Source organism: Falco biarmicus, chromosome 3 (genome assembly GCF_023638135.1).
Source record: "Falco biarmicus isolate bFalBia1 chromosome 3, bFalBia1.pri, whole genome shotgun sequence".
In the NCBI taxonomy this organism is placed as follows: Eukaryota; Metazoa; Chordata; class Aves; order Falconiformes; family Falconidae; genus Falco; species Falco biarmicus.
Window position 1 is genome coordinate 105,706,100 of NC_079290.1, and position 12,110 is coordinate 105,718,209.

Sequence of the window (12,110 nt, forward strand, 5' to 3'; positions counted from 1 at the left end):
CGCGGGGGGCGTGGCCGGAAGGGAAGGGGCTGCGCGCGCCTGCCGTCTCAGCGGCCCCGCGGCGGGTCGGTGGCGCCGCGTTCCGCCGCCTCGGCCAGGCGCCGCGTGTAGCGCTGGATCGCCATCTGGAAGTGCTCGGGCGTGTTGAGGTGCGGCCGCAGGAGGATGACGAAGGCCTTGGGGAGGAAGTAGCCGCCTAGCAGGGCGCTGAGCGTGCAGAGGGAGCCGAGCACCCGCGCCACCGCCTCCTCCCGGCCGCGGAAGGCGTCCCGCGTGCAGAGGACGGCGGCGGTGCAGGCGAGGTGCAGCAGCAGGCTGCAGGTCAGGCACTTGGCCTCGTTGTAGCTGGCGGGCAGGTCCTTGCCCGCGTAGCTGAGGACGAAGCAGCAGGTGCTGAGCAGCAGGGTGTAGGCGATGGCGGCGGCCCCGCCCAGCGCGGCGCTCGGGCCGCACTCCAGCACCACTCGCTCGGCCGACACGCCGTAGTCCCGCCACGGCACGGAGGGGCTGGCGGCCTCCGAGGCCAGGCACAGCACCGCCTGGGCCGCCGTGCTGGTGGCCACGAAGAGCACCGGCCCCCTGCGCCGCAGCCAGGCCTCGTAGAGGGCCGGCCAGCGCGTGTTCAGCTTAAAGATGCAGATGATCTGGAAGGAGCGTGTCGCCACGCAGGAGAGGAAGACAGTGAAGCTGATGGCAAAGAGGGGGAGGCGCAGCAGGCACGTGTGCCTGGTGGGCTCCCCGAAGTAGCAGAAGATGCTGCTGCAGGTGCTGGCCAAAGAGCCCAGCATGAGGAAGCACATTTTCCCACCCGCAGACTTGACTACCGGCGTGGAGGCGTTCAGGGCAAAGAGGATGGCTAGCCCTGCCATGAGCAGCATGAGGAGGACGGTGGGGGTCAGCAATGCCAAGGAGAGGGGCTCGGACCAGGACAGAAACTCCACGGTGCGGTTGAAGCAAGCTTCACTCCTTGCTGGGGCCCACTCATCTACCCCACAGGACTGGCAGCCATAGAGATCTGCGGAGGATACGAGCCCAGGTAGTGACAGAGGCACATCACACACCACGGAGCCCGGTAAGAGATCCGCCACGGTGGCGCACCCTGCCCTCGCAGTCCCCCAGGCTCTCTGCAAGAGCTGCCTGCTCCCCACGTGCTGCTCCTTGCCCTTGGGTGCTTCTAAGCCTTGAGGTGCAGAGAGGGCTCTTTTCCCAAAAGACACACACACACCCCACCCCCAAATCCCCTGCAGTGGACTTTCCACAGGTCTGTTGCTTAGGCTGAGAAGCGCGAGGCCCGCAGGAGCTCAGCTGGGTGAGCCGAGGCTCAGGGGCCTGTGGGCTGCAGGCGGGAAGGGGCTTGTGCATGCAGCCCTAACCTGCAAAGGCAGGGAGGGGTCTGCAGCAGCCTTCTGCAGGCAGAGGTATGGAACAGTCATGCTGACTGGCTGGGACTGGGGGCTCCCCGCTCCGCTGTTACCTGGAGCTGGCCATTTCCACCCTTCTCAGCCCAAGAGTGAGCCAAGGCTGCCAGCCAGGGCTTTGTTGTTGCGGCTGCTGACTCCAAGACAGGAGATTGTTGCCACCTGACCTGGGCAGGGGACTTTTCCATATACCAGCTGCTGGCAGTCGTGTGGTGTAGAAGCCCCGAGTGCCATCTGGGGCACAAATGCAACCGCCGACTCGAATTTGAATTTCCCTCCCATAGGATGTGGTGGAAGAAACAGCTGTCAGGCCGGACATCCCTTGTCCACCAGCCGTGGGAGAAGGGGCTCTGCTGGCTCTTTGACTGCGTGGGCCCACTGTGGGCAGCACTCCCCGGAAAGCGCAGGGCACAGGCTTTGCATACCCAGGGGTAAGCAAATAGGAGTCAGACCGATCGTGGTCAGGTCAGCTCAGAGGTTTTTACTGACCACAGGGAGGAAGAGGAAGCAGGAGGGAAGAAGCTGGGGGAATGGCAAGATGCAAACGAGAAGCTGAGAGGAGGAGGAGGCAGGGTGCGGGCAGGGGAGCCAAGCAGGAAGGAAAGGGAGGTAGCAGCCCCCTGGGGCATACTGACCCGATCTGTTCAGGAAGGTTCCTGATGGACAGGCCACGCAGCTGAAGCAGCATCGGTGGCGGGTCTGCTGTAGCCGCTTCTCCCCTGGCTGACAGGCCTCGGAGCACACCGAGGCGGGAGCCTGCCAGGAGCACAGCAAGGGTCAGGCAGCAGGAAACCTTGCTGAGCACCAGGCCCAGGCTTGACAGCATTCAGGCAGCTTGCTGCCAGCTTTCAGGAGAGAGCCTGGGCAGGAGCTGAGAGCTTGCCACACTGTGGTTGTTACAAAGGTGGTGGGAAAGCAAGTGTTTAAAGGTAAAAGTAGGAGCCTTTGCAGTTCTCACACAGTTTGTTTTTTGGAAGGATGAAAACTGATTCTTGGAACGTGGACTGCCCTCCCATACTGCCTGCCTCTCCCCCCTTTTTTGTCCTGCTGTGGGGAAATACCCCAGAACTGGCAGTGCTGGGGTGCAGCTGGCTCAGCAGTAAGGAATAAGTAAGATCTGGATGCAGAACAGTACCTGGCCATCTTTTGTGTGCCACAGGATTTTGCCCTGGTCAATGCTCAGCCTGTCGGGGTTCACATGGAAAGTTCCTATCACATCAAAAGCCCAGCTCGGGCCGCTCCAGTTCCACATGACTATGTCATAGCCTTTATGAATGTCCCCATTGGCGTCAAAAGAGATGTGGCTCTTGTACAGGGTGAAGTTTACTTGCTTGATTTTTTGTAGGAGCTGTAAACCAGAAAAGTAAAAGAAGAGCCCTTCCCAATGACAAGATTCTCACTGAGGAGTGCCTTGTCTTGGGAGGGAGATGTGCTGGAAGGCCCCCTTTCTGCTCTGGCTCCTCTTTCCAGTCTCCCAACAGCTAGTGTATGCCCCGCTGCAGAAAGTCCCCTTCAGGTTTCTGTGAGGGGCTGAAACAGAAGTGATCTAGCGCAGGGGGCTGTGTCTAGGTCCAGGCTGCTTTCTGACAGGCAGCTAAAGCCCACAGGGTTCTTCAGCTGGGACACCAGCTTTTTGGAGGGACAGAAAACGCCTAGGCACAAGGGGGAAATCCTTCCCTATGAGGAAGGATTCTCATGGATCCTCTTCCACAAGCAATAACCTTTCTCAAGTCACTCTTACCTGCCAGGGATAAACTGTGCCTTTGCTGCATGTCCCCGAGGCACAGCCCAGCAGGTCATGGAGGCCGTGGGCCACGGCGTACACAGCAGAGTACACGCTGAAGGAGGCTTGAGCATCGTATGTGTTGGGGACAGCGGTGAGCAAGTGGCACGCAGTGCAGCTCTGGGTGCAGTCCAGCTGAGCGCTGCCTCCGACTCCCTCACCTGCCTCTGTGCTGCCTGCACATTCAGCTGCAGCACTTTCCTCTGCCGCCTTCCAAGATTCAAAGCGTTTCAGCATCGTGGAATCTGTCTTCTCAACCAACATCCCAATCACTGAGCCGATACTCTGGATGCCAGGCACCTGCCAGATTGTTCGGGCTAACGACCAGTCTTCAGAACCCACCCACACCATGCCTGTGATGTTCCTCTGGACCACCACCTCAAAGAAAGGGTGGGCGCTTTTTCTGTTGGAGAAGACGACGGTGACGTTGACCCTGACGTCCCTAAGGATTCTGACCAGGTTGTGGAGCTCTGGGCTGTTGGCGTCCTTGTTGGTGGGGATAATGCCTCGGTAGGCAACGCACACATTGCTTGCGATCAGCAGCTTGTAGAGGGCATCCAGGCCGTCCCTGCCGTAGGCATTGTCGCTGCCCAGCAGCGCAACCCAAGTCCACCCAAACTGCTGCAGCAGCAGGAAGATGGCCTTCACTTGCTGCCTGTCGCTGGGAATGGTGCGCAGGAACGAGGGGTAGAACCGCTTCAGGCTTAGCGTCTCCAAGGAAGCTTTGTAGCTCACCTGCAAAGGGAGCCAGGAGAAAAAGGAAGGGGGTTGCGCTCCCTGAAGAGCTGATGGCACAGGCAGCCCGTCTCTGCAAGGCACAGGGGGCTGGGCGAGCAGCGGACCTGGAGCCAAACGTGCTGCTGTGAGAGAAACCTTCAAAGGACGGTGAGCCGGCTGCAATTCCTGCCCGCCAGCTGACAGCGCCCGGGAAGAGACCTGGGCCAGCGCCTGCGGGGAGGGGCTGTGCTCCCAGCTCACCCGGCTCGGCTCCTCGGCGCCAAGCCCCCCATCCCTCAGGCCATCGCCCCTCGGGACAGGTGCGGGGGGAGCCGCGCTCACCTCTGGCACGAGGAAGATGCCAAGGACGGCCGCTGCGGTGAGGGCCAGCCGGGTGCTGTCGGGCCCGATGACGGCCACCACGTCGGGCTCGTAGCGGCGGAAGGGGGGGAGCGCCCCCACCTCCTGCCCACCCTTGCGGGCGAGGGCGTGCAGCACGGCGCGGAGGTTGGCGGCCTCGGAGCAGGTGGCGCGGATGTCGTAGCCCAAGGTGACGTTGGGGAGCAGCGCGCTGGAGTTGTTTATCTCCTCCACCGCAAAGCGCATGGCCAGGGCCAGGCAGGAGCCGTGGCTCCTGAAGGCAGCGGCGCTGTGCGGATGGAGAGCGGTTTTCAGGGGGGAAAGTGGCGGGTGTCGGGGGGCAGGCGGGGCGAGGGGCACTCACGCGTCGCAGCCGTGCACCAGCGGCCGGGCGGCGGCCCGCGGCACCGGGAAGAGGCCGGCCAGGCGGTAGTCGCCGCGCCTGGCGGAGGAGGCGGCGGCGGCGGCCGCGCAGAGGCAGAGCAGGGCGGGCAGCGGCAGCATGGCGCGGCGGGGCACGGCGGGGCGGCGCCTCTTAACGGGGCGGGCGGCGCCGGGCCGAGGGGCGGCCCCGCGGGAGGCGGAGGGAGGCTGAGGCGGCCATGCCCGCACGGCGCGGCCCGCCGGCCCGCCGCCCCCGCCGGGCCCTGTCCCGCGGGGGCCGGGCCGAGGCGGCCTGGAGGGAGTTCGCCGCCTCCTTCGCCCGCGCCGGCATGGTGCCGCCGGCCGAGGGGGGGCTGGCGGCCGTGGAGGCGACGGAGGGCACCGCCGTCCTGCTCCTGGCGCCGCGGCAGGTGAGCGCGGCCGGCCCCGCCGCCGCCCGCCTCACGCCCGCCGCCGCCTCACGCCGCTCTGCCCCCGCAGGCGCTGACCTTCACCGGCAAGTGCCGCCTGCGATGCCTGTACGGCGCCGTCCGCCTGCTGGGCTTCGCCGTCGCCTCGCACCAGCCGGGGCTGCCGGTCTTCTCGCCCGCCACCCACTGCGCGCTCAGCCTGGAGGCGCTGCCCGCCGAGCGCCCGCCCGCCGCCGACCTCCGGCAGCTCCGCGCCGCCGCCCGCGCCGCCATGCGGGCGCACAGCGTCCGCCGCCGTGAGTGCCAGCGGGGCGGGGGGGGAGCGGAGCGCGGGCCGCCGCTTGCGGGCCGCCATTTCGCGCGCGGCGCGGTGCGGGACGGCGGCCATTTCGCGCGCGGCGCGGTGCGGGGCGGCCGCCATTTTGTGTGCGGCGCGGTGCGGGGCGGCCGCCATTTTGCGTGCGGCGCGGGCGCTGCCCTTGAGCGCGGGCTGAGGGCGGCGCTCTCCCCCCTTGCAGAGGCGCGGGTGAAGGTGATGGCGCGGTTCTCGCCCGAGTGCGCCGTGGTGCTGCTGGAGCACCTGGACACGCCGGTGACGCGGTTTCTGCTGAGCCACCCGCCGCTGTCACGGCTCTTCGAGCCCCAGGTGAGAGCCGGAGGAGACGTGTGCCCGCCCCGGCCTGCGCCTTCCCAAACAGGCCTCGCGCAGAGCGAGAGGCGGCCGCCCCGGTGCCCAGCAGCACAGCTGCCAGGCCTCACGCACGCCCCTCCTGAGCGTTTTTCTCTCTTCCCCAGAAAAAGGAAGAATCCAGCTTCACGCCAGAAGATGCCGTTCTGGCATCTGTTGGCATCGTGAAGTGCAGCTCCGAGCGCGGGCTGCTGGTGTCAGAGAGCATGTTGGTGGCTCTGGAGGAGCTGATCCAAGCATGCTGTGGTGAGTGGTGTGCGCCAGCTGGGCCTGCGGGCTTTAGTGACATCAAGTAAGGAAATCGGTGAGGCTTTTCGTGAGGTAAAGTTAGGGAGAGTGTGCCCTGCGACAGGCACTCTAGAGGGGTCATGGTTTTCTCCTACATGCTGGGAGTCTTCAGCTTGTGCATCGCTTCAAGTGCGTTTGTTACTGTCCCTCCAGACAGGCAGCTCGCTGCTGTAAAGGCACTTCCCAATCTGACATCGAAGCTCTCGTTTTGCTCTTTTTTGTAGCAGGTAGAAAAACTCCCCTTACTTACTCTTACTTACCCAGCATCATCTAAAATCGTGTGAGCGGTTGGAGTTCACACGTGCTGGCCTGTAGTGCTAGAGCTTGCCTCTCACTTCAGGAGCCTTTCGCCTTTACGCTTGTACACTTATTGTGCTTGTCTTTGATAGATGTTTTCCCATTTATTTAAAATATATCCTAGTCAGACCACAGAGTCTGTAGGGTTTTTTGGGCTTTTTTAACAAACTTCTATAAATGGGGCACGTAAGAGTAACTGACAGCATTGATCAATTTCAGAGTATATTTGTTTTTCCAGCGGAAGATGAAGGTGTCCCTGTGGTTCTGGTGTGTGGCCCAAAAAACACTGGGAAATCAACATTTAACAGATACCTGATTAATCTGTTACTGAATCGGTGAGTCTTTTCACATTCTACAAATTTTTAAGTATTCAGTGGGATTTAGGAGAAGGAAAAAACCTGCCTGCCAGGATTCTCAGAAAAGCTGTTAACAACTGGAAGGTGGATATATTTTTAAAAACAAAAATTCAGAAAAACAGGCAATCTTGTCTTGGGTTCCTTTCAGAAATGCTGCCTACTGAAAAAAATTCTATTGAAATACTACTAAATTGCTGTTTTGGAGTATGTGAACTAGAGTTCATCACCAAGCAGTTAGGGTTCAGGAAGGAGTTGGGGGTTAAAATGCTTGAAAACATGCAGTAAGGCATAATTAGGTAGTGTTTTTGAAGATTCTTGGCAGAGCAAGATGTAGAAGCCTATTTGATGCCCGCTGCACGCTTAAAATAAAGATTATAGAGTTTATAAGTCTCAAATGGCTGGTCTTGGGGTGCCCAGTTAACATGGGAGAGGTGGTACACTGATTAGTACCGCCTCTAATTATTGTTGTAGCTGCTTCCCTTAAAACTGGGTGGGTATGGAGCTGTTGTAATAGAATACTGAACTGTAGGTGAGCCTTTTACGTTCTCGCTTAATGCTCTTGTCTAGTGAGGGAAGGAGAGAGGCAAGTGGTGGTTTGATTTTATTCAAGAATTTATTTTTGACAACCTGGAACAAAATCAGACTGTGTTTCTGATGTGTTCCAGGTCACGTCCTGTTTCTTATTTTTTTTAGTGGATGCTAATATGCAGACTTCTTTCCCTGCAGCCTTCCCTCAATTGAATATATGGAATGTGACATAGGTCAAACCGAATTTACGCCGCCTGGATGTGTGTCTTTAAGTAACGTAACGGAGCCAATTCTCGGTGCGTGTTTTGGCATTTTTTGCAGTTGCCAGAAACCTGTTTCATTTCCAGAAGGTGCTTTCTGAGTAAAGGCTGTACTTCAGCGGGAGTTTCCACGTCTGCCTTTCACACAGTTTTCTTGCTAGGGGCATCTGAGCTCTGTGTGAAAATCTCACTAAGTAACATGGAGCTACTCTTCCTGCTTGTTTTTTCTGGGTTTGGATAGTGAAAGTAGGTGGTTGTTTATAAGGTAGTGGAACAGGCTGTGGCATGTCAAAGTGGATTTTCAGCCTTTCAGATTTTAAACATGTCAAAGTGGATTTTCAGCCTTTCAGATTTTAAACATCTCTATGGGAAAATCTTTCCCAGTTTTCAGTATCCATAGATAAAACTAGCTTGAGAAATACAAAGGGGATCCACATAGGTTGGGGGCCGTTGTTACGAGTGTAAAAAAACCAGAGTGAGAGAAATCGCTGGTATTTGTGCTCTTGTGGATTTGGGTAGCTGTCTAAAAAGGATATGGCCAGACTGGTTTACTTTTTGGGTAGTCTGTGGTAAAGAGTTGTCTTGAAATTCACAAGTGTGTAACCAGCAATTTCAAACAAACTAAAAGAAAAATCCTAAACAAAACTTTTAACATGGAGTCTTGCAAGTGACAGAAAATTTTCTCTGTAGGTGCAGGCTGTACAGGAAGAACCATTAGCACGTGAAAGGAGAACAGATTATTTTGGAAGGGATTGCTTGTAGAGGTGCTACAGGGATGGGAGGTTTTTGATTTGACATGCTGAACCTCCAAGAGGTTTGCTGCTCGCTGTTTCAGGTCCACCGTTCACCCATCAACAGATGCCTTGTAAGATGGTGTATTACGGACAGACAAGTTGTGAACAGGACACAGAAAGATACCTTGATGTTGTGAAGTATGTGTTCAGCTCCTACAAGAAGGAAGTGCCTTTGGTCATCAACACCATGGGCTGGGTGAAAGGTAAACGGGATAAATCTGTTCTTAAAAGGTGGTGTGGAAGGAAGGTAATAATCGTAGCGGTACACCACCATGCTTTCTAGAGTCCAGAACCAGAAAATGCAGCTTGCCCACCTTGAGCTAGTACTGGTTTTCTGTAACAGCATTCTGAGCGTTTATGCAGCGGCAGCAATAGTGTTTTCTCTGCTCCCTAAAGGTGAGGGCTTGCTGCTTCTGATTGATATCATTCGGCTGTTGTCACCCAGTCACATTGTTCAGATGGACGTGTACGACTGGAAAGCCATGGCTCCGCTCACCCCAGAGTACGTTCATCTCAGCCCGGGCCTGTACACCAAAGGCAAACAGCAAGCCAAGTGCAAGCAGGTGGGTGCGAGTGAAGTGGAGAACTGGAAGTCCTCTGAAGGGGAGGGAGATGCATCGGCTCCTGAGTACAAGTTGCTGTACGTCCACCCAGAATTCCCTCGAGCGGGGATTGCAGGTGAAGCGTAAGTAGAAGGTTCAGTGCTGCGTGGTGGGTAGCGGGCGTAACAACATCCTGCGTAGTCCCGATGGGAAAGGCTCTTGCTTTGCTTTGGCCTCAAGAGCTCCATTACATCAGTCAGAGCTGGTTAGTTTACTTACTAGGGGGTGGTTTGGGTGGTAGGTGTTTGGGTTTTCTGGGCAGTGTGTTTGGGGGGATGTTTGTGTAGGGTTGGGTTTTCAGGCCGGGGAGAGGGGATTGCTTTTTCCCTTCTCCACTTCCAGTGAACTGCTGACAGTTACTTAGTTTTACGCTGGAGGTGACTACCCCATGAAATCATTGATACTATGTCTCCTTTGGGTTTTTTCCCCAATTGAGGGGTTCCTTATCCATTTCTCATGGATCTAGATGATGATTGCATTATATCTCAATTTCTTTGGTACTTGAGTGTCTCGGAAATGTTTATTTTCCTGGATTTTGGGTCTTTATTGCCAATTCTAAGTACTCTTTTTTTTTTTTTTTTTTTGACTCTGCCTTGATTAATGAGCTCGTTAAGAAAACAGATACATTACTCTGCCTGAAAGGCGTGCGGACATCTGGGTAGGAGAAGTGAGCTGTTACCCAATAACAGACTTTGTTAAAAAACCCCACCACCCTTGTTAGTTAATGCCTTTTTGAAGTTGAAACAATGCCCTAAATCCTGGGATCCCTTAGAGGTAATAAAAACAGAGCTCTACATTTTCTTCAGTGATAGAAGTTTTAAAAACTAGTATGGAATTCTGCACGGCGTACTGGGGACTGCCTGGGGTATGAACTGTTGTGCGAGGGTGTGCTGCCTTCCCTTGACTTGTGGTTATTTTTGCAGGCGAGTACATAGCAGCATCTTGCGTGACATGTCCATACTGGGTTACCTGGGTCAGCTGCAGTCCCCAGACATAGGGGCAGTGCTTCCGCTGCACAGTCTTGTGCCCTATCAGGTAAATGACTGTTTTTGAAAGGCTTGGAGATGTTGCAGAGAGCCCGGCTCATAGTAACTGACAGTTCTGCTTGTGCTGCAAGTGGTTTTCAGAAGAGGGGAGAACATGTTGTAATCTGCAAAAAGATAAGGACTTTATTCAGTGTATCTGGAAGTCGGGTTTCTGTGGAGGTGTCGGCATGGCACGTGATTTCTGTGCGTTTGGTTGTTAATGTTGAAACTGTTGCATTTGCCGCTGAGGTACAGCCTGTCTGTAGGTGTAGGCACAGAGCATTCCGTTTTTGTGTGCTTGGTGTTATCTTATCTCTGAACTCAAACTGAACTGATGATGAACAGTTTTTTCCTTCTTTTTCTTTACCCCCTCAGGTACCTTTCAGTGCTGTTGCACTCAGGGTGATTCACAGCGACGTCGCTCCTACCAACATCATGTACGCGGTGAACGCCAGCTGGGTCGGGCTCTGCAGGATACCGGATGAAATCAAATGCGAAAGCGAGGGGCCGGTCTTGCTGACACAGACACCGGTCTGTGATTGCCTTGGCTTCGGTGAGCAAGCCCCGGAGAGCTCAAGCTGCATTCTCGCCTGTTGTTGTTTTGACAGATAGGTTGCAGAGTGACAGAATTGCCTGCTCTTTCAAAAAAACTGAAAAAGTGGCATGAGAGAGTATCTCTTCTGTTACGAGCTGTGCTCGAGTCCTGTGGTTTTTGTTACCTTGTGGTAACAGCTATGGGGGATGTCACCGAGCAGCACCTTTTGTAGCTTGCTTCTCTCTTTCATAACTCGGCAGTTTACTTGCTTTCTGGATTCACATTCTCCAAAGCAGATTCCACGTGGCTTATGCAAAATTCCTGTAGTTGTCTCTCAGTTTCCTCCTATGATTTAATATTGCGGGTCTGACTGGGAGTTTGATGCTGAGCTCGGGTTTCGGTAGGAGCGTACCGATGAACGAGGATGCGCCGTTTGGGAAGTTGCCGCTTGTATGTAGCGGTGCAGTTAAGACCGAATTGTGCATTTGTGGTTGTTGGGTTTTTTTAAGGAATTGTCCGAGGGGTGGAGATGGAGAGGAAGCTTTACCACATTCTGACGCCAGTGCCTCCAGAGAACCTGAGACAAGTGAATTGTTTGCTCCTTGGAAATATTTCCATCCCAAACTGCATTCTTGTGGGCCAGGTAGGAGCTGTACGGGAGGCTGCGCTTAGGCTGGCTGGCAGCTTTTCCATTTCCATATTTTTGAGGCTTATGCATGCTTGGAGATGCCTGGGCATTAGCAGATGGTTATCTCTCTAGGAAGTTGTCCTTAGCAGGTAGAAACAAGAGAGAGGAGGGCGTTCTTCTCGTGTTTCAGATACCAGAGCAGGGTTTGTTCAGTGATCGCTTGCTCCTTCCTTCCCACCAGTCAGCTTGGTCAGTGTGTAGAGGAAAACGCTTCTTGTTCCATTCAGACTTCTTAAAGTTGTTCCTGGTTTTGTTTTTTCAGCAAGGAGTTGAGGGAGAGATCCCCTATGTCACATCCGATTATAACTACAGCATCTTGGGGTCTGGGAAGCTGAAAAAGAAGAAGCATTTCAAGAGGAGGGAGTACGCGTTTGAGTGTGATTATGCCTAAAGCCTTGGGGAGCTCGGCCCGCGGGATGAGTTCTGTACAGGGCCTGGCAAGAGCCCGCTGCAGCCACGGAAGCCCTGGGTGCTCAGAGCTCTGAGAGACCCTGGACAGGCGTCTGGTGGAGATACTGCAGCATGTCCGGTTTTGATAATGTTTTATACTTTCAGTTTGTATTTTGGTGTTTTGTAATAAATATCCATTAAAACCAGTGGTTTGGTCTGAGTTTTTTCCCCGGCCCGTGTTGACTTGGACACGCTGGTGGAGGCTGGGGGCGGTTCCCATGAGAAGCACTCCCTGCCTGGAAGGGGAAGCGGTGCTGTTCTCCGTTCGCGGACGAGCCGTTGGTTGGCATGGTCACAGCTTGCGCTGGCCATGGCCCGCTGCAGCCCTCTGCGCCTGGGGACACCGCTTCGTTCCGCCGCGCGGCCGGCTCTGCCTGTGTACCCTGCGCAGCGCCTTGGGTGCGGGCCGGGCTCTGGGCCTGGCTCGGTGTCACCCAGCTCTGTCCACGCGGGCTGTGCTGTGGCAGAGGCTACGGTGGGGTGGAAGTGAGGAAGAACTGAGGTGCCGCACAGAGTGTGGGGCTGCT

At 55.9% G+C, this 12,110-nt stretch overlaps 2 protein-coding genes across 2 annotated transcripts; one reads left to right on the top strand and one right to left on the bottom strand.

Moving 5' to 3' along the window:
• Positions 1-2: 2 nt before the first annotated feature.
• On the bottom strand, positions 3-4,782 carry TAS1R1 (taste 1 receptor member 1). The gene is made up of 6 exons (XM_056330133.1): positions 4,643-4,782; positions 4,261-4,567; positions 3,160-3,936; positions 2,554-2,766; positions 2,054-2,174; positions 3-1,015 (listed from the first exon to the last, which is right to left on the bottom strand). The coding sequence occupies exons 1-6, from the start codon at positions 4,780-4,782 to the stop codon at positions 48-50; spliced, it is 2,526 nt and encodes an 841-aa protein (XP_056186108.1). The 3' UTR covers positions 3-47.
• A 30-nt stretch (positions 4,783-4,812) lies between these two features.
• NOL9 (nucleolar protein 9) lies at positions 4,813-11,729 on the top strand. The gene is made up of 12 exons (XM_056330135.1): positions 4,813-5,072; positions 5,143-5,368; positions 5,591-5,718; positions 5,868-6,006; positions 6,584-6,680; positions 7,428-7,525; positions 8,325-8,486; positions 8,680-8,968; positions 9,809-9,920; positions 10,286-10,463; positions 10,955-11,088; positions 11,396-11,729. Exons 1-12 carry the CDS (start codon positions 4,881-4,883, stop codon positions 11,522-11,524), a joined length of 1,884 nt encoding a protein of 627 aa, XP_056186110.1. The 5' UTR covers positions 4,813-4,880; the 3' UTR covers positions 11,525-11,729.
• The last annotated feature ends 381 nt before the right edge of the window (positions 11,730-12,110 follow it).